The 20,418-nt window shown below is 38.7% G+C and overlaps 1 protein-coding gene across 10 annotated transcripts in view; it reads right to left on the minus strand.

The window, feature by feature from the left end:
• ABI2 (abl interactor 2) overlaps positions 1–20,418 on the minus strand; it is a 68,833-nt gene that overhangs the window by 7,203 nt on the left and 41,212 nt on the right. For 3 of the 10 annotated variants that reach the window (XM_050340105.1, XM_050340101.1, XM_050340099.1), the window contains 7 exons: positions 13,845–13,942; positions 13,204–13,350; positions 12,076–12,200; positions 10,978–11,157; positions 8,306–8,464; positions 3,999–4,085; positions 3,505–3,678 (listed from right to left, as the gene is read on the minus strand). In XM_050340105.1, the coding sequence (XP_050196062.1) occupies positions 3,505–3,678; positions 3,999–4,085; positions 8,306–8,464; positions 10,978–11,157; positions 12,076–12,200; positions 13,204–13,350; positions 13,845–13,942 (970 nt within the window). The remainder of the gene's footprint in view (positions 1–3,504; positions 3,679–3,998; positions 4,086–8,305; positions 8,465–10,977; positions 11,158–12,075; positions 12,201–13,203; positions 13,351–13,844; positions 13,943–20,418) is intronic. The other 7 variants (XM_050340109.1, XM_050340107.1, XM_050340103.1 and 4 more) reach the window with 3 other exon arrangements.

The raw sequence follows: 20,418 nt of genomic DNA on the forward strand, positions 1-20,418 counted from the left end.
GATAATACAAATCAATTCTGGTGGAGAATCAGAGTATGAATCGAGATTTATTTTTTTTTGTATTATTTGAGTAGAGCATATTTAAAAAGCACATGTTGTTGGATCTACACTTGTGCCAGCAGTTAAGTAACTCACTCGAATTACTTTTAGATATATAATTCTGTGCAAACAAAACACAAATGGAGAAACGAGTAAATTTTTAACTTGAAAAACAGAAGTTGCTATATGAACACGTACTGTGTTCAATTGTAGTCCTTCAAATTCTTTTTTAATTGTTAATTTTAAAATGTCTTCCTAGAGTCACTGTGCTACTTTTCTTCACTGTCTCGATAATAATAATCCAAGGATCATGGTAACTTCCAGTTCCTTTCTTTCTCACATTTGAGTATACTCTAGTCCCTTCTGATACTGAATGGATTCATTATTTCATGATTACAAGAAGGAAATTCTTCCTTAAGTTTGTGAAGAAAATTTGCCTCCTGTCAAGCCTCTTATAACATTACTTGAAGCGTGGCTTTGTTTTTACATCACCACTGCTTCCTCCAGCAAGTTATTTTTGTACTGGCAACATTCCTCTCTCTAAAAGGCTGTTTAATCCTTCTGTCTGTAGTCTCACCAGTTCAAGCTGTGAGCTTGTCACATGCCATGAGTTACCTGGAGTCCAGGCCAGTATTGCAAAAAAGGCTCCAGATGAGACAGGAAGCAGCAAGAGTGACTCAGGAGGTGGCATCCTTCCCTGTGAGCCTGAGCCAGAGCCTCTTCTCGCTTCTATCTGAACGCGTTTCAACGCAGTTATGAAAAACAAAATTACTCATTTAGGTTGATATTCTTCCAATCAGTGATCTTTGGTTCTCCGACAATTACACAGAGTTTGGCTGAACTCTGTTGCATCAAACTGACCACAGACGTAGGCCAGGCTGGATACCCAACTGAAATCTGTCAGCTGTGACCACACATTTTCTCTATGTGGTATGAGGGCAATTTTTCCTTCTGGGTACCCATTTACATTCATGTGATTTGCAAAGCCAGAAGATTTTCTTACCTTTTCATGCCACACATCCAGACACAGAGCTCAACAGAAAACTGCAGTGCGTGTCCCTGGACACTACAGGTTGGCTGTTGCTGTTACAGTGGTGTCCTCAAGCTCAACATCCCCAGTAACTTTATCCAGCCTAAGAATTTCTCCATCAAGATGGATCTGCTATTCACTTCCTTCTCAGCTGTAGGCCACAGTATATCTCAAAGGTAGCTCCCCACACTGCTTGACCTGTTTACAGAACAGGGTCATACTGAATCCTCTTTTGATATGCAGAAACCCCCTGTATTCGACACCTCCTTGGTGTCCCAGCTTCTATAGCAAAGGTCATCTACCCTAATCCTCTTAGAAGTGCTTTCATGTGAACTTAAATAAGAGAACAGTCATACCAAAAGAACAAGTACAAATCCTAGAAACTGCTACTCTACTTATTGGGGGTAAATGTGTTGGAACAGCCACTTACTTCCATCCATTTTGTCTGGCACAGAATACTATTTATAAGAACTTAAGGAGTTGCCACAGGATAAATTATTTTGCAGAAGATAAAGCATTATAATTCCCAGCAGGATAAGCATTTTTTTGAGTATGAAAGCCCTCTTTTAGCATGGGGCTTTTCATTAACTTTAAAGCTTCAAAGCTTGCTACAAAAAACTCACAGCCAAGCACTTTTCTCCCAACTCCGGCAAAGCAGTCAAATCTCAAGTTTTTGCATGGGTCTCTCCACCAACACAAGACAATGTTTGGCTTCCTATACTTTTTCTCTCCACAGAAAAAATGTTCTGACTAAAAGCCTGACTTTCTCCCACTTATCTTTAAAGACTCCCCTATACAGTTTTGCTATCCCATATGCTTTTCCCTGTAAATATCAAACTAAAGTGCCTGGACTGCCTGCTGAGAGGTAACAGATCTGTGCATATTTGCACCTATATAAACTATTTGAGTTCACAGCCTCACAGAAGTCACACAGAAAAGTGTAACAGAACAATATGCTATATCATTCAAATGTCATTATTTCTTCCAATAGAAAGATGTTTTCCCAGACCACGTGTACACACACACACATCTCTTGCATTAGTATGAGAAACTATAAACAGGCAGTGCACACACCAGGATCCTCTATTTTCTCTTTTGCTTTCAGCTGCAATGTCACTGGAGATGTGCTAAGGGCCAGGTGGCAGGGATAACAAAAACCTAACAAAAATACGGATACAAATGTAGAATTAGGCTAAAGCGTATCTTATGCCTGGAAAAACACAAGGAGAAACCTTGGGACTTAATCTCCTATCAAAAAGTAATATGCCTCCAATCTTCATCCAGTACTAAATCCATCATCCACAATGAAACTGAGCAGATACTATCCATTCTCAGACCTGCCTGATAAGGAGTTCATTAAGTAATGTAGCACATCCAGTACTTGCTGAAATGACCTGTACTAGTCCCAGCCTGAAGAAGATTTGCCATCCTCCCCCAAAGAAAGAAATCCAACATCAGGAACCCCACCGCCCTCCAAAACCTGATTTTCAGGAGCCAGGTAACTAATATCAATTATCAGGAATACCCTCCAAACTGCACAGCAAAAAGAGTCTTATGAGCCTGGGTACTCCTTGCATGAAAACACACGAGCTAGATGGGGTTGGGGAGTAACAAAAAAACTCCCACATATTCCTCCATCTCCCTCAGGTAGCATCTTTTTCAAGCTAGAGTAGCAGAAAGCGCCTCTTCCATCTGTTTTCCCCTCTCCCCTCATGTCCTGCACTGGGCTTATCTTTGTGGCATTCTTGATTTTCCCTCCCCAGTGCAGCGTGAATGGGTCTAACAATCAGATGAGACGCCTGGTTGCTTTGTGACATTAGATTTTATATCGTAAGAGGTACCACGATCCTGCTTCACAGGAGAGCACACACCAAGCAGTAGATCTTTTCATACTCAAGTGCCCCATCTACCTACTCGGGTTTTTTTTCCCCTGTAGTTTTACTCCTGCATGTTTCCACACCTGCTTCAGCAGGGGAAGACACTACAGATGCAGCCACTGCAGCAGTGCCTCAGTTAGTCAGTCCCACACAGATCCAGCATTTTCTAGCTTAGCACAGCCCCACACTGATGCAGCATTGCAGCTTCCAGAGCCCCAAACACAATCACAACACTGTTTCATTCACTTTTGACCTCATGATTATCAGGATTAAGCGAAAGGTGAGTCTTAGGTAGGTTAAGAGAAAGTAAAAAAATATGTAGTTAGCCTGTTAGTCATCACCTTTCCTTTGGGGAAAAGAGTAAAAGAGTCAGACTTGGAGGAGCAGCTTAACTTTCATTCTTTTAAGTCGCCATTTGGAGGAGCACCTCTACCACAATACCAAATACTGGCTATGAAAGAGTGTAGGCAGACTCCATGTCCAAAAGCAGGATGACAGGAGCTCATAAAAACATTGTTACAAACACAACCCTACTGTCTCTACTAGCTCTAAACCTACCCTTTTCTAAGTATGTCCTTGGTGCCCAAGGAGGATCCTCCTCTGCATACGGATCACTGTACTCCACCACAGCTGCTTCCTCCTCCTCATAATCTTCTGGAGGTGGGGGTGGAGGTGGAGACTCATCAAACACTGCCTCATCCACAGGCGGTGGCGGGGGAGGAGTATCTGAAACTGAAAATAAGCAATAGTACAGCCATGAAAATGTCCCTATAACCATGGTAGCAGGTTGAAGTAATACTCCCTATCCCAATTAGTTGCACTGGGACCAACAGTTACAACTTGTGAAAATACACTAGAGACAATAAAATTCAGAGAAGGAAGGATCAAGTACCTCCAACAAAATTACTTTCTTTTCCCACCCTTCACAATTACAGACAAACTTGCAGAGACAGTAGAGAAGGCAGAATTCTGGCTATATACAGTCAAATCTTTCATCAACACAAAAGCCACATCCAGTAATAAAACATAGCACAATGAAGCAGCAAACTTACTGTTTTCTTGAACTCTGGCCACAAATCCCATTAGTGGTAACTGTGGAGTTACCTGTAGGATGGAGGGGGGAGGAGGAGCAAGGGATGCTGCCACAGAAATTAAAAAGAGAGAGGCATTCAGTTAGAAACACAACAAAGCAGCAAACAGGAAAGTAGACATCATCACCACTCAGACAGTGTAGCAGGCTGCCAAGAAGCTGAGATAAAGAGACTGACATTCAAAGAAAAATGGCTCCGGTGCTTTAAGGATGTTCCTAATCCTTTCTTCGAGGCTATTTCTCTATTTTTAAAATTTGCAACCCAGATCTTTTTCATAACGTTAAGAATCTATGCTGAAATATTTTTCTGACTTGACTGTGAGATTCCCTTAAGATGAAGTTTATTCCTAGAGAATATAGCACTTTATGAATGGACCTAACTGACAAATTTATCAAGAGGACTCTTTCCCTATAATCCTCCCCCTTTCAGACCTAATTGATATTTATAGAGGTGACTAAAAGCACCCAAAAATCCCTAGTAATGAAAATGAATATAGCTCTTTTTCTCCTCAAAACGTAGGCCAAAACAATCCCATCAAATACGGCAGTTATTTTAGACAAAACAGAGAAAGGTGCCTTTTGAGAACGGTGCATATCTGAAAGACACAACACTCCTGATCTTATTGGCTGAACAGAGCACACCGTGCTGCTGTCAAACCACAGGGCCTATTCCAGATGTGCTGCCTCATTTCCTTCCCACCTGACTTCACAGACCACTGCACTGAACTCTGAACAGCCCTTTTGGGAGTACCAGAAGAGCTGTCTTTGTACGATTTATGTGAATTCACAATTAAAGAAGATACTCTCAGCCAGCTGCACATGTTGTAACACTGAACTGTGGTTTTAGCCCAGAATACAAGTTTCAGTTATCTAGTTAAAAAAATCATCTAACTAGTTTTATGTGGGTTTAATATCACTTTGAGTAATGCAGTAATATTCTTTAAGCAAGTTGCAAGATTATTTTTCAGAAAGCACACCTCAGGAAAAGCACAAATACATAATTTTCTTGTTAGTATGTGGCATACAAAAAACATTTAATCATGTCCAGAAGGATGAAGGGAAAAAGGTCTACACTTCATGTACCACTCCACTGCAGACAGAACTAAATAAATTGCAGACTGATTCCAGAGCTGGTAAGAAAACTGCCAGGTATGATGCAGTATTTTTCAGAATTAACTCACATCATCATAGCAAGAGAAAAGAACTCCATGGCATTTACAAGTCATGTGTCAAAATTTCTTCTGTTTGCTCACTCCAGTAATCACTATCTGAAACTCTGAATTTCTTCTGTCACTCACATTGACATTCCTTTCACAATCACACACCATAAACAACAAAAACCAACAGCAACCATCCTTTTTTGTTATAAAACATCTTTGTACCTCCATACAAAGCAAGTTCCATTATCTCACCATCTAATTGATATCTCTTGACAAAAGCTGAAATACATTTCTGATTACAGTTTTTTTGACTTGAATGACGTGACCTCTGAGAGTATTTGCTTTTTCAAGTGTAACCGCAGTACCTGGGAAAAGATTTGGTCTTGCATTTTTTCAAAGCAAGAAAAGGGAACTTGAAGTCCTGCTGAGAAGCAGTAATATTCATGAATTCAGCATTCTTCTGCAACTATGAAATCCTTGGTTTTTTAAATATATATGCTACAAAAATGTTCCATTTCAAAGTGGTTCCTCTATTCAGCATCATATGGATTCATAAATTCATATCTATCATAGACTAGCTTTGGTCTCCTTGGTCCATTCAGTGTACTTTGGTTGTGAACTATATATATTTCTTTGAAAGAAATAAGGCGAAACATTTTTCCATGGCGAAAAATTAATCACTCTAGACAAACACTCCAAGCAAATAGAAAAAAATCCCTTAGTTTACTTTGGGTTGTATAGTTTAGTCAAAATGGTGATGCTAACACTGGCTGACATCATTCCTTGTTTACCTTAACCCTCTGGTTTGTACTTCAGTCTGTGCATTGTGCAGGGACTATCATATTATATTTTATTAATATTGGTCTTGTTTATACAGAGCATCAGAAGAACTTTAATGTAGCTCTGCTGTCTCAAAATATGAGCTAGATGCCAGCTTAAATGTTGCCTCCCACCTTCCTTCCATACTGACTGACCACCAATAGATTCACAGTTGCTGTAAATTAATTCAGAAATGCTGACGAGCACCTTCCCCTAGGTAAGAATTCAGCTGTACAAACAGGGTGTAGTGCCCACCTCGATACTTGCCCGGTTTCTCCCACAGGGTTTTTAGCCTGTGCTGAGCTCTATACTGCTTAGATACTGGTATCTAAGGCTGCAAAGTTAAAACACTTGTTAGGTGGTATGGCTGGCAAGAGTGGCTTTGGGACAGACATATGCTGAGATTATTTAGGGTCTGCATTTCTTAATATTTTCTTTTCAGTTGCTAAACCATGAAGTCTAACCATGAAGCAGAACAATTATATTATCTTTGAAGTGGCATTCAACGGAACATGGCAATGCAAGTATCTTTCATCCTCGTGACAAGTGAACAAACAAACATGACCATGTCAACATACTAGAAAATGGCACTGGAAATAACAGTACTGTGTTATTGCCAAACAGCCTACAAAGAACAAGAAGCCATAGCTGGCACACTCTTATGCCTGTTGTAAGGTCTCTTTTTCACCTCTTATGTTTCTATTTTCTCCCTCTCTTCAGAAATGCTGAGAAGCAATTGTGGTCTCTCTGTCCTGTCACTAACTAACCCTGCTCCTTACAGACACAACAGTGCCTCTGTTCTTAGGGTCTTCATCAATTATGCATGCTTGAGCATCCTCTCCTTTCAAGGTACACTCCAAAGAAAACCTGGTTTAGTATAACTGCAAAGCTAACAAACTCTGTATTCTGCTAGGTATATTAAAAAAAGTCTCTTACTAAAACTGTTTATATATATTGTATTAGATATGCCAGTATAATTGAAGTATTTTGTTTGTAATTTACAGTTCAAGTGACTAATCACCATAATCATTATCTTCTTTCTGGGTACACAGACTGAATGTGGTTATGTAACTTCTTTAAAGTCTATTTGGCATCTTCTGTGATTACCTATTAACAATGCCATGGCAGCTTGCAGAGAATTATCCCTTTGCTAAAGCAGAAATGCACAGCAGTTGTCAAAAACTTTCTGGATATACTGAAAATCCTCTTAATTGCAAAGTTAATCCTGAAAGGTTTCTTTCATTGCTATTACTCTTTCCTTCTTGCCTATTCCCCCCTTCAGCCTTCAATATGCACGTAATGTGCTTAAAAAATACAACATATTTCAGGCAATTGGGCTACAATTTAGTCATGTAACTTCTTCCATGTCCCTGTCCCCAGCAGGACCACCCAACTTCCTTCTCAAGTTCAGCACACACATCTCTCTTCAGGGTAGCTCACAAACAGTAATATTTGAACCTGATCAAATCCCTTAAATGCAGACTGCAGCATTTGACCTAATTCCAAGTTCAGTGCTCAACTTTGAAAAAAGCCAACAAACACACACATGCCTCAAAACCCACCACCACAGCCACCACAAAACACCAACACACTGTAGTGCTTGCAAGTCAACTTTCAATCTTGCTGCATCTTTCTGTAGCTTTGTCAAAAGAGAAACTCTTCCTTACTCTGGTATCAAAACCTTCACGTCTCCTCAGAAGCACGGGACAAAGGACTCCTCAGACACAAGGCTGCTGTGTTATGCTGACACACAGGCCATGCCACTCCCTGTTAATATCTCATCGTACTCTGTAAGGCAGGTTGCCCATTAAAATAACATCCCTCAGAGGGTTAGAAGATGACACAGTTCCCTTGCATCCCACGCCGAACACCACTGATGTCTCTAAAGTGTCTAATGCTCACCCTTGTGTAACAAGTGCAATTTCTTGAACTGTCCATTAACCAGAAGAAAAAAGTACACAAGACAAAGACTGATAAATGAAGAATCAGCAAACTCAAATACCCATCCCACACCAAAGCAGGTCCATGGTGTAGCCAAGGACTGAAGCTTGTATAATAGGGACTGTGACATCAATAAATAAATTATTTGGCAACAAAGCCAGTATTGTTTTAAGCTGTTTGCCATAATGGAAGCTGGACACTCTGCACTTGCACTGCAGGTTTGGCATGGCTACCAGCAACATACTGGAAGTGCAAGATCTGCAATGGAGACAGAACATAAAATTTCAGAGACCTGAAGGTCATTGCTTTCACCACTGTTGAATTCAATGGAGCAGAGAAACTTTCTTACCTGGGTTCTGGTTATAAAAAGGTCCTCCATTCATCTGGTTCTGAAGGCTTGTCTGGGATGTGATGGAAGGAGGACGCCGATATGGCAAAGAGCCCCCTATTGTCGGGGGGGTGTGTCGAGATGCAGGCCTGTTCATGCTGTAGAACTGAACTGGGTGACCTAGGTGAGAAAGAGACATGTATTAGCAAAGAGAAAGACTGATGTCTGTCTTTTTTATATCTGCATTCAAGTTTCAAACGCTTGGAAAGGTTTCTGGGTTTTTTCTTTTAAAACAGTTTGCATCCTAGAAGGATGCTGCCAGACTGGCAGGACTCTGGACGTCTCAACAGCAACACATTCAACTCTCCCAACTATCTGTACTCAGCATTGCTTACAAAAGCCAGTAAGAAAATACAAAGGTGTCTAAGCTACAAAGCTTCAGAATGGAAGAATATAATTCCCAGTTATCTATTTTACACAATGGATTACAGTAACATCTTGCAAATGCAGTTATTTATAAGCCTGCAAAAAAATAACACTTCGGAGTCCTGCAATTAAGAAACATACATGTAAAAAATAATTGTATGCCATTTCCAGGATTCATGGCTGTTACTTTCTAGAACTGAAAAAACAATACTACCTATCTTAGTGCTATTCAGAAGATAGGCAGAGGATCATCTGGGGAGAAGAGAATGTTAGAAACTGCTTAAAGGATGGAATAAATAAAGTCATACTCAAAAGCCCTCTTTCAGGAGCTGTCAATTCTTTAAAACTTGCTCTCTGTTTTCATTACTTCGTGTGTTCAAGTCATTAATCCTGAATCTAAGCAAGAAATAAGTGAAGCAAGCTATTTTCTGTGCTCACATAAAGTTCTCTAGATTTTATACTGTATGTAACAGTAAGATGGATTTATTATACCCATATGGGTTATTATCCCCCACAAACTATTCTGTCTCCACCATTTGTCCCAGAAGTAAATTTCAGAGTTTGCAAGAAAACAAGGGATGTCCACTGTGGTTGAGGAGAGAATCAAAAAGGGAAACAGAACACAGGAATGTGCAATTTTTAAAAAACATGCATTGTTCTCCACCCTGATTTTATTGTTTTGCAAAACTTCACACTAGGTCAGTAAATAAAAACGCTCTGTTACTTGCTTCTAAGAGCAAATGCATGAACTAGAGATTCACATTCCTCCCGCTCTGTACAGATAAGTATATTTTTAAAAATGCACTTTTTACAGATGAGGAACAGCTAAGAAAGAATCCACCTAGTATATGGGCTTTTTCACATTTTTCCTGATGCATCTCTCCTACATATCTGTCCCTTTGTTCCTTAATGCACTGGTAGAAATTGGTGGTGACTGGAGAGAAGGAAGGAGATTAAAACCAGGGATAAGAGGTTTCTAAGGATCAAAAACTACAACCTCATAAATGGTGAATTATCCAGTTTCTTCAAATACTTTATTTCAGAGAAGCCATACAAGCAATCTCACTAATAGCACAGGGAAACAAAAGATGTAAAAAATAGTAAGTAACCAGAAATTTCTTTCATGGAATTGTGAATGTAAATTTTCAGCCATTAAAATATTAGCCTCTCCTTGATTGTGACTTGTTAAAAATACAGAAACAACATGGCTTAAGAACTGGGATACTGACAGTGCATCAAAACCAGAAAACTGATTGTGGCTTCCGTATGCCACAGCTCATCTTCTAAACATAAAAGTAGTTTAGACATCAGGATCATCTTCTGATACCAAAATTCACCACGCTTTGGAAAGTTCTAGTCACAGTTATGGATTCTAGTGTGTTTTCTAATTTTATATGAGCCACAACCTCTTAAACTAAATGCAATTTCAAGAATGCTTCTGGAACCTGGTACAATTCTTACTAAGAGATATGAACACTAATAAAGAGACAAACCAATTCACATCCTTGTGAGCAGCCTCCACTACAGTGAAGAGTAACACAGCATGCAGACAGCTACACGTGAATTTGGCTGTCTAAAGGAGATGCCTACAATGCAGGTTTGCCTCCTCATCAAAAGCTGATACAGGACAGTGGGGTGGTTGGTAACTACTACGCACTGCAACTTCAGCATGAGAAAATGAAAACTGCAGCACTAAAAAAAGGAAGTTGCAATATAAACCTAAGTATCACATATTAAAACAAAATGCTTTAATATTATTCTGCATAACAAAAACCTGTACTTTACCTAATACTGAACACAAAAAACCTGCCCTTTTATCAGTTCCTTGAAGGGAGACTTGTCATTTGAAAGCATTGAAGAGACCAGTCATATAAATTATACTTTGCTAGATGCACTTTTTATTTATTCCATTAATGAAAAAGAATAATCCAATCCAGAACTATCAGTGCTGTTTCCCTCCAAACATCATTCCTTTGTGAGGTTCTCAGTATCCAAACAGAAATAAAATTACAACTTAAAAAATAATTATAGAACTGTAAAAATAGTCAAATGACAAAATTAAATGATCACTGTTTATAAAACTAGCACACCTTCAATTGCCTACTGTAACCTTACTATAACCTTATTGTTGGGTAGTAGCACGTATTTTCTAATTATAATTTAATTTTTAAAAAAATTATTAATCACTGCTGCTGACGTCATTTTGCAAAGCTTTGGATCGTGATCACATCTGGGTTCATCTGCCAGCAGCTGAAGCAGACACTCACCTGTAGAGGGTGTGGAAGAAACAGCGGGGGGAGTTGGAGAGGTGAAGCCATCAGCAAGGGGCTGAGCTCCTGCAGCAGCAGCAGCATCTGGGGCAGCGGAGGGAGGGGCAGGAGCAGGAGGAGTGGGGGCAGGAGCAGAGGTAGCAGGAAGGGGAGAAGTGCCAGCTGAGCCAGCAGGGGCTAAGTGAAGAGAGGAGGAAGAGGTGGAGTTAATAAGGAGATATGTTAGCAAGGATTAGAGAAAGCCTTTGACTATTCAGTGTTAGCTCTTTATTAGCTGCATAGTATTTTAGAATGCACGAGATGAGAGAACAATGGAGCTGTTAAAGAAAGGCTCATTCCTATGTAGATGGTAAATGAGGGTCAAGTAAATACACTTCTTTCCAGATCTGAAGGGAATGACCCAGAACTTTTCACTGAAAGCCATCACTTTTGAAAGATGTCTTTACATTTCGTTATTTATGCTTCAATCTGTAGCATGGCCCACTTTAGCTTTTCTATGAATTAGAAAATATAAAGAGGAAAGCAAAAAATTTCCATCTCTTTGTTTCAGAAGCATCATGTACTTTAGATCATGCTGCAAGCCAACTATACACTCTTCTTCACTGAAAAGGTTGAGCAAAGGAAAAAGAAACACTAATAACACCTCCTATATCTGGAAAGACTGGGGCCATTACACTGAACAAATATCTCTTTGTGACAACTCAGGCTTGCATTAATGTACTGAAGATTTACTCTGTGCCTGCCTCTCATTTAGTCTAATTTTCTAAAAACATGCTTCTATGTATCTGCATAAACAGCCAATGAAAAAACATTTATTTACTTAAAAGGACAATGGGGAAGTTTCCCTCAGCCCACTGAATAAGGTGCTGTGTCCTACCTTGCCACACGCAGGCAGTCAGGCAAAAAATTCTGATAAACAAATCAGTACATAAAAGGAGCATAACAGCACATCAGACACTCTCAGAGAAGATACTAATTGATTCAAACTCATACTGTCAATAGCAATGAACTCAGACTTTCCTTGGAGTTTAGGGAAACTGCAAGTGCTCAAGGTTACTGTTGGGTTAGAAAGAGGAACAGCAAGTTTCCATTTACCTGGATAGACACTAGGAGGAGATGGTGTTGGAACAGCAATGGGAACACCTACACTTCCACTTCCACTGTTCTCTCGACTGCTGCTCCGACTACTTGGGTGGCTTCCTCCACTACTCCCACTGCTGCTGTAAGAAACCAAAATCACCAGGGTATGAATATGCTGCTGAGCATGCTGAAACCTAAGATCCCTCATATAGCACCTTACTACATCAGAGAAATAACAGGGAACAAGAGAAAAGAAACAAGGATGATATAAACCTATATAAAGCTGGATTTTCCTAAAACTCTTCACTTGGACTACAACACAACAGGTTTTCCAGTTAGTCTTAGTGAACTTGACCAAAAATGAAACACTTGTTCAAAGCACATTATTCCAGGATTATTAAACCTCTATGGAGCAAATACAGATCTTTTTCCTATAACTTTAAAACATGTAGACTGCTTAGACTGTGATTCATGTGCTTTCATATGAGAAATTGTAAGATAATAAAGTAAAATTCACATTTCTTATACTTTAAGATTCCATCTGTTTAGGCATCCTCAAGTACTTACAATGTTTAAAAAGTAAAGAATTTCAGGGAAGTATTTAAACCTACCATATCATGAAACTTATTACCCTAAAGAAAAGGCTAGTCTTCTAGCAGAACCTTTGGTATTATAGTTCAGCTTTATTCTGTTTGAAATTATCAATATCTTCAAAATACTATGCTACAATTTCATCTACTCAACCTGTAAACTTCAAAGACTGATCAAAAATGTCACATGTAAGCATACCGTGCAGCCCTTCAACATACAGAAGGCAAGATGTGTACAGAATCTTTCCCCAGTTTTAGAAGCATTTAGTAAAATAGTATCATGGTCTACCTCCTTGAAAGACTTCACAATCAGTAATTCATTAAGTATTGTAACTGACAGCAGTAAAATAAAGGTGAATAGGGGGATTAAGTGAACGACGGTAACATAATTCACTATTCTGGTTTTATTAGTGCCCATTCTCATCATGCCAAATTACGTTCCCAGTACACGTGACCGATGAGGAAGCCTCAGTGCAGAGGCAGGCGCAGACGGGTTTGACATTCGGCAGAGCACGTTCCGCGCCGTGCTCTGCGGTACCTGCAGGTGCGGTACCTGTAGGTGCGGTTCCTCTGGTTGACGGAGGCGGTTCTGACGGGGCTCTGCTGGGAGGGTGCCATGTTGCGCGTGGGGCTCGGCACGTAGTCGTTGGGCACCACCGGGGGCCGCACCGGCTCCAGCGTGCGGTACGGGGAGTGACGCCTGGCACGGCAAACAAGCCAAGGTAACATGCACAAAACCAGACTTGTCGCTCTTTACAAGACAGCTACATACTCATCACTAACGTGAACTAAAGCCCAAAGTCAAGTTCATAGACTTAACAGGAAAGTACTTTTATCACACTCAGCACAAATAATTAATGAACAGTGCCACGTACTAATTTTTCTGTTGTTTAGCACCACCTGCAAAAGCCACACAGTTAATGAAATTTTACTCCAAAGCACTTAGTAGGTGTTCTGCAATGAGAAAAACGTTCCTGTTGGGAAAGGCTGATGATGCCCACGCTCTTCTGGCAGAAACACACTAACATAGAAGACACAATCAGTATAAGAGAATGCAGATCTAACACCTCTTGATCTTTGTGAATAGTTAAAATAAAACCCCAAAAAATCCTCACACAACAGAAAAAGAAAGAACCTTCCCTCTTTTCTCTTCTGTTCACCAAAGCCATGTACCCATTCAGTAACTGCACTTACCCAATAGTTCCTTTTCCTGACATCGGTGGACTTGGTGGCTTCTGGGTGGGTGGTGTTGTACGAGGAAGCCCACCCATCTTCATGTTCTGTGTGCTGACCTGCAGGAGAGAACCGGGAGAAAAAACGGCCTTCACTAAGCTCAGCTTCTGGGGGCAGAGACACTGAGATGCCTTTAGCAATTAACTCTAAGTAGGGGAAGGTTTAAACAAACAAAAAAATTGAGAGGCCATGCGTTTTATATGCAATTTTCACTCTGCTAGAAGTCAAGAGTTGCGCTCAAAGGACTCTTTATTTCATAAGGTTTTTAAAAATTGTATATACAAAAAAGGAAATTTGCCTTCGGGCTGTCACAAACATTAAGTCACTGACAATAGAGACACTGTACCTAACTTGGCTGAACCTCCCAGTCATCTTTTGAGATAAAGGCGGTTATTTCACGTTCCACTACTGAATGGTAAATTTGCAAAAATATTTTTGAATACTGTTTAAAAATACCAAAGTTTATCTAATAGTCCACAATCTAATGTAATTTATATAGAAAAGTATACAGAAGTCAAAGTAATCTATAAATATGATCCATTAATGTTTTAATGCTTTCACAGCATATAAAATTTTTCTACAGATAATAATATTTATTGTAAATATTAATTATGTGCATGTAAACACAGAGAAAGCCATATTGAGAAAAATACAAAGATGCTATTTTTTCTCTCCCCAACAAAAGTGTAGCAATTTAATCTTTAGGAATTTATAAATAAATGGACAGGGAGAAAAATATTTAGCAGTGATGTAACTGTGCGTTGTCCACTTCCCCTCTTTCAGGTTAAAATACTAATGAAGTAAATTTAAATTTTACATAAAATAATTTCCTCTAATTTCTTTCAAGAACTCATTTGCATTCCTGACTGATTGATCAATCATAAACAGTTGTTACCAATGTAGGCCTTTCGGCTTCCTTGTAGCCTGCCAGCCAAGCATAACTGTCTCAATGCACGTATCCTTACAGGAATCAGTACGTGATCCGCTTACAAAACAGCTTGGACTCATGAATGCTTAAACTATTGCTTCGACACAGAGATATTCAACGAACCTAAACAAGTATGCTTACATCCCTTTTCCTGTTCTTCCTGTCATGCTCAATTTCAAAGTGTTTCTTCCTTCAAAAACGTAAGCCTTGGCTACTGAACCCCCTCCCATATGAAAATGAAACAGTGATCAAGGCATTCAGAGTATTTGCAAACATCGTTAAAGGCAAATTACTCCTTTAAAATTTGACTAGAACAACTCACTTGAAACCTTGGCAATGTTTAGATTTGTGAACTGATAAATATTGACAAGAGTGTAAAGAGTAATTCATTCAGTATTCTAATGCACTGCAACTTGATTTTCTGGCTCTAAATAATCCCAGTGCTATCACATTTTCAGTCTGCTGGGAGGAAAAGAAAACCAAGCATCGAACGGGGGGTTTTTTGTCTGATTCAAAAACAGATGTTTGAATTTAGTTGTGCAAGAGTACTTTGTAATGTCAATTTAAGAAAAAATTATAAAGTCCTTTAAGCCAACTCTAAGCAACAAGAAATCTAAAGTTAATTCAAGTGAGGGATGAGGTAAGCACTGATCTACAACTACTGGAAGGGAAAAGGGAAAGTGTAAAATGAATTATATTTTATTCTATACACGGAACATTTAAGAAATAGCAAAATCTGAATTTTTTTTAAAGTTGCAGCACCCCCTGTATTTCCTCTTTCATTAAACATGCCTGTTTCACCCACCTACCTATTTTGAGTTGTCCAAAAAACCCCACAAACAGACAAAATAGACCTTAATTAAATGCTCACTGAAATGTCAGTTGTTATATTTCAAACAGCCCACTCAGCCTCTGCCTTTTAGATGACAATAGACCAATCTGTGTGCCCCCAAATAGTCCATTTAGGTGTTTTAACTGCCTACACTATTGTTTTGCACCAGATGATGTAACCACTTTACATTTTATACAAATCTAAAGTTTATGTTACCTTTACAGTTAATATAAAATTCCACATATTTAACCACAAAGAATCTTATTATTTTATACACAATTATTGCAAAACCAAAAATGAACTGTTAAGCTTCCAGTAGGCTACAGCTACCTGAAAGGAAAGGACAGTTGAGGTGGAGGCTGCCATAACATCAGATCATATACAGTAAAAAGTGAAGGTAATACTTGTCTGGGTAACACAGAACTCCAGAGACTGCTAGATAGTTCATAACACTGCAAATAAACATATCCTTCATCCAGGATGGGAAAAAACCTTCATAAAATGTGTCCAAACAAAAAGCAATCCCTTTTTAGCCCAGAAACTTAGTCACAAAGAAGCCATCCCCAAAAAAGACTAAAGTGAGAGATGGAGAAATGCACTGACAGTAAGCTTAGTTTCAGGGTCTTTTCAGGGTCATTGAAAGCAAGACGTTCAAAGGGCAAGTAATTAAAATTGACAGGGTTGTCTTCAAATCTGCCAGGACTGATGGCTTTAAGACCAGCTGCTCCAAGTTAAACAACCCTATGCAAGTAACTTCCCCTTTGACTTACTGCCAAATAATCACAGAAGGGAAACTAAAAATATAAAATTATTTCAACAGTTCTGATTAAAATGGACAGATCTGTGGAAATAAAAGTATTCAAGATGTTAAAAGAATATCTAAAACTATACAAGTTGCAACTTTAGCTGAGATACAAATATTGTAACATTTCCAACTGTCTCCTATGATGACTTCAATTTGGGGGGGGAAAGGAAGCCATTAATGCCCCCTTTCTTTCAAGCTTTACTCTATTGCCTTTTCCATTTTGCACATATGGTTGTAAATATAGTTCCCCTACACAAATCCTCATCCACACATATCCCTATTACAAACTTCTAAGATCCAAAGCAACCATCAGAATTCAAGGTCACATTTGCTGTCAAGTTTCAAAAATCTGTTTTCTGGAGTAAGATGGTATTTGCCAGAAGTTGCACTGTTTCTGACATCATTTCCCCTGGTCCTGCACAGCTGGAACTACCCAGATGCAGCTGATTTAATGAGAGGGTGAAAGCAGAGGAATGCATCTGTCTGCTGGTGCTTTGTTTGACTGCAGGACCCCATAGATCTGGGGTTTGGTTTCTAGATTAAAGCTTGCAAATTATTTTAAGAAAATGCATGGCAAAACAGAGCCTGCAACCAGAAACACAGAGGAGTATCTCTGCCTTTGCTCATAAATGCCAAAACACCTAACCACTGTGCTGAAACCAGAAAAAAATGAGAGGCAGTGATGGTTTGGGCACAAAGCTCAGGAAAAAACAAAGCTTACTGATGCGAAAGCAGGAAGACAACCCTGTGAGCAGACAAGTAGGGCACAGGGTCTGTGCAGAATGCATGAAGGGATTTTTCCAATTCTTTTTTTTTTTTTTTGCCTCTTCCCACTGAAGAAAAAATAAAGCTAAAAAAATATTACCAATTGAAGTTACATGGTGGAACACCAAATAATTCTAGTGAGATCTTGGTTACGCTTTTTTTTTTTACTGGATACCTTGCAGAAGCTTTTTATGCATGAATTAGGAAGCACTTGCACTACAGAAGAATATGTCTTCTACCAAAGCTGTAACCTTGTCATTACTGGAGCTGGAACTGAAGTTTTGCTGAGGAAGAAACGGCAGAAACTACTTAGAAAGCAGATCCTTGGTAAGTAACATCATGGAGGATGCTCTGAGATCCAGCCCCACAGTAACAGCCATAAAACAAACTGTAAAGAGATGGATCCCTATGGACCATTCTCTTTCAAAAGAGTACAATAACATTTCATTCAATATTTTTTATACTGAGCTACAGTGCCAGTTTTAGAAAGGTACCCTCTGATTACTTTAAGATACAATGCAGCACTGATTACAGCCCCTAGGAAAAACTATCATTTTAAGTTTGGTGGGTTTTTTTGATAATTAAGGTGTATTAGTCCAATTTCTATTTTTGGTAACTAGTTTTTCATAGATTCCAGTGATTAAATCACCAACTTACAGTCCAACATATGACTGAGTTTCCTTCATAGTTACATTTTTATGAGCGTTTAACATACTGAGTTTCTTTAGCACTCCATTGTGCAAGAAATTTTTAGTGAAATAAACTGATAAATCCTGCAAGTTCATTCAATTTAATTCTTGAGAATGTTTTCACAAGCAAAAAAAAATCACCGAACAAGAAGTGCAGAAATACACAGTTGGTCAGATATAGTAGCTGGTCAATAGACTGCAAAAGCTGTTTGCATCGAAGCCCTGCATTTATGCAGCTGGGAGGCACTTACCTGCAACAAAGCTTTCAATCCACATTTTTACGCTTGTGAAGAACATCTCATTGTCAGTTCAAGTACCAAAAGCAAGTGAGGGGCTTTTTCTTGGTTGGTTGAGGGTTTTTTCCCAAAAATCCTGAATACCAGATATTCCACAGAATCAAACCTCAGGAGGAGATGCTTTCTAAAGCTGGACTCAGCCAGAAATTTTAAAGTGGTGCTTTACTGTCACATTGTATTTTCTAGAACTTTCAGAATGTTAAAAGAACAATCTTTTGCCCAAAATCTAGTAGGAAAAAGTGTCCCACCAGTGATGTTTCATGGATTACATTTAGAAACTCCAAGCAGCTACTCAACCTTCTTGAGCAATTTTATACCCAATTTCAGGACAAAACAAACCAGGGCTGAATGAAAACTATGCTCCCACACCTTGCTTCCCCTTGATAATGCTACAGAGACAATGAACAGATTTTTAGCCCATCATCTGCTACCTCAAAGCAAATTCCTTTCCAGGTTGTGCTCAGCCACTCGAATACTTACTGTGCATGTCTATATGCTTTTCAGCTGATTAACCAGTTTATATGGAAGTGAAGTATATAAATTTCAGCCCTTTTTGCCAAATGATCACAAGTAGAAGCTTCAGCAAGTGAGCTTGCTTACTTGTTTTACCATCTATGTAAAGTAATTGAACAATCAAGTCTGGTAAATACTAAAAGTCTTAAACAATGTCACTTTCAATTGATTTGATGGCAGGAGATGCTACACATACTCCTCTGACTTGTAATTGGAATTTTCTTCAAAATCTGCTAAAAATTTAAGTTACCCAGACACAAGCATAGTTAGCCCTGCTACAGTCAGTCAGTTTAACATAGTAGCTCTTAGCTAAGACTAAGGTTTTTCTGCAGTCATAAAAAATAAAAGCAGGCTAAACACTTCATATATTTAATCACTCACAGGTGAAGTAAAAAAACCATTCATACAGAACTGCGGTTACTTTTAGTTTTCCCATTTCAGCCTGATGCAGTGACTATAGTGAGACATAGAACACCTCGGGTCCACTGAGAGATGCTGTGCTGCTTTTGCTTTTTTTTCTTTTTTTCTTTTAAGCCCTCATGTTTTGGCAATGAGAAGCTGATTGACATATTGTGATTTCTCAGGTCAAATTTCTAATCAGGTTCACAGTAGTAAAAATACAGAAATATTTTAACTGGTGTTATAACAAAAAATGTTATTTCCATTCCAAACCTATAAGTAGAAAAAATTATTTTCTCTGAAAAGCTGAAGAGACTCTTATCGCCATTGCAGATGATGCACAGATACAGCAGTTCACGCATAAGCTACAATTATACAGTTTTTAAACTTTTTTTAGGATAGTCATTACTTGTTTATAATTGCAACTGCAGAGAGCAACAAAGAAAACTGAGTTTGCAAATTGTTTTTTTAAGAACTCTGAGAAAATGATCATCCAATATGAACTGTGTCCAGAATAAGACACAGCCAGCATTAGAAGTATCCATCTTGTGTAGACAGACAGTAAAACCCAGGGAGGAGATATATTTTGCCATCCTCAAATTTAAAGCATTTAAACACTATGTGAGTCGAAATATTGTATACCTCACATAAGTAAAAATAAAATTCAAATGAGATGTGAGAATTCTCTCATTTATTAGAAGTTTTCCATTGTTATCAGATGTGCTACATATACTTAAACACCTGACTAAAAGTACCATTTGGCCAATTTCACAGGAACATCACGGGGATATATACAGAAATACCTGGTTTTACAGACAATCTTCTCAGAAATTTGCAGGATTTTCTTTTAGCTTTTTCCAGTCACAGAAAGTACTACAAAATATTTCACATCAACTTGGAACTTCCTTTAATTCATATACTCATATACTACATATTAGCATTCTGTGTTCTCAAATACAGTTCCCTCTTTAAAACTGTGGCAGCTGCTGCTAAAAAACTTTCATTCCCACTTTCCCCAGACCAGTTGCACTTCAGGAGGAGGATGATATCCTAATACTCAATAAAGGATACAACCTATCTATTAACTAATATGCTATGAACTCCACCATAATATCATATCATTTCATTTAACTGCTTGTCTAATTGATTTGATGCTTTTTATTGCTGCTTCTGCAGCCACTAAGACTACTACCATTTAAACCTCTAAGATCCTTGAGAATCTGACATACTTCAGCCTGAGTTCTTTGATTCATTTAATATTTAACTCAATAAATCACTTAGCTTGTTGTTTAAGGGTTATTAAGTACT

This window comes from Myiozetetes cayanensis, unplaced genomic scaffold, assembly GCF_022539395.1.
Source record: "Myiozetetes cayanensis isolate MyiCay16 unplaced genomic scaffold, myiCay2020 scf9, whole genome shotgun sequence".
Lineage (NCBI taxonomy): Eukaryota > Metazoa > Chordata > Aves > Passeriformes > Tyrannidae > Myiozetetes > Myiozetetes cayanensis.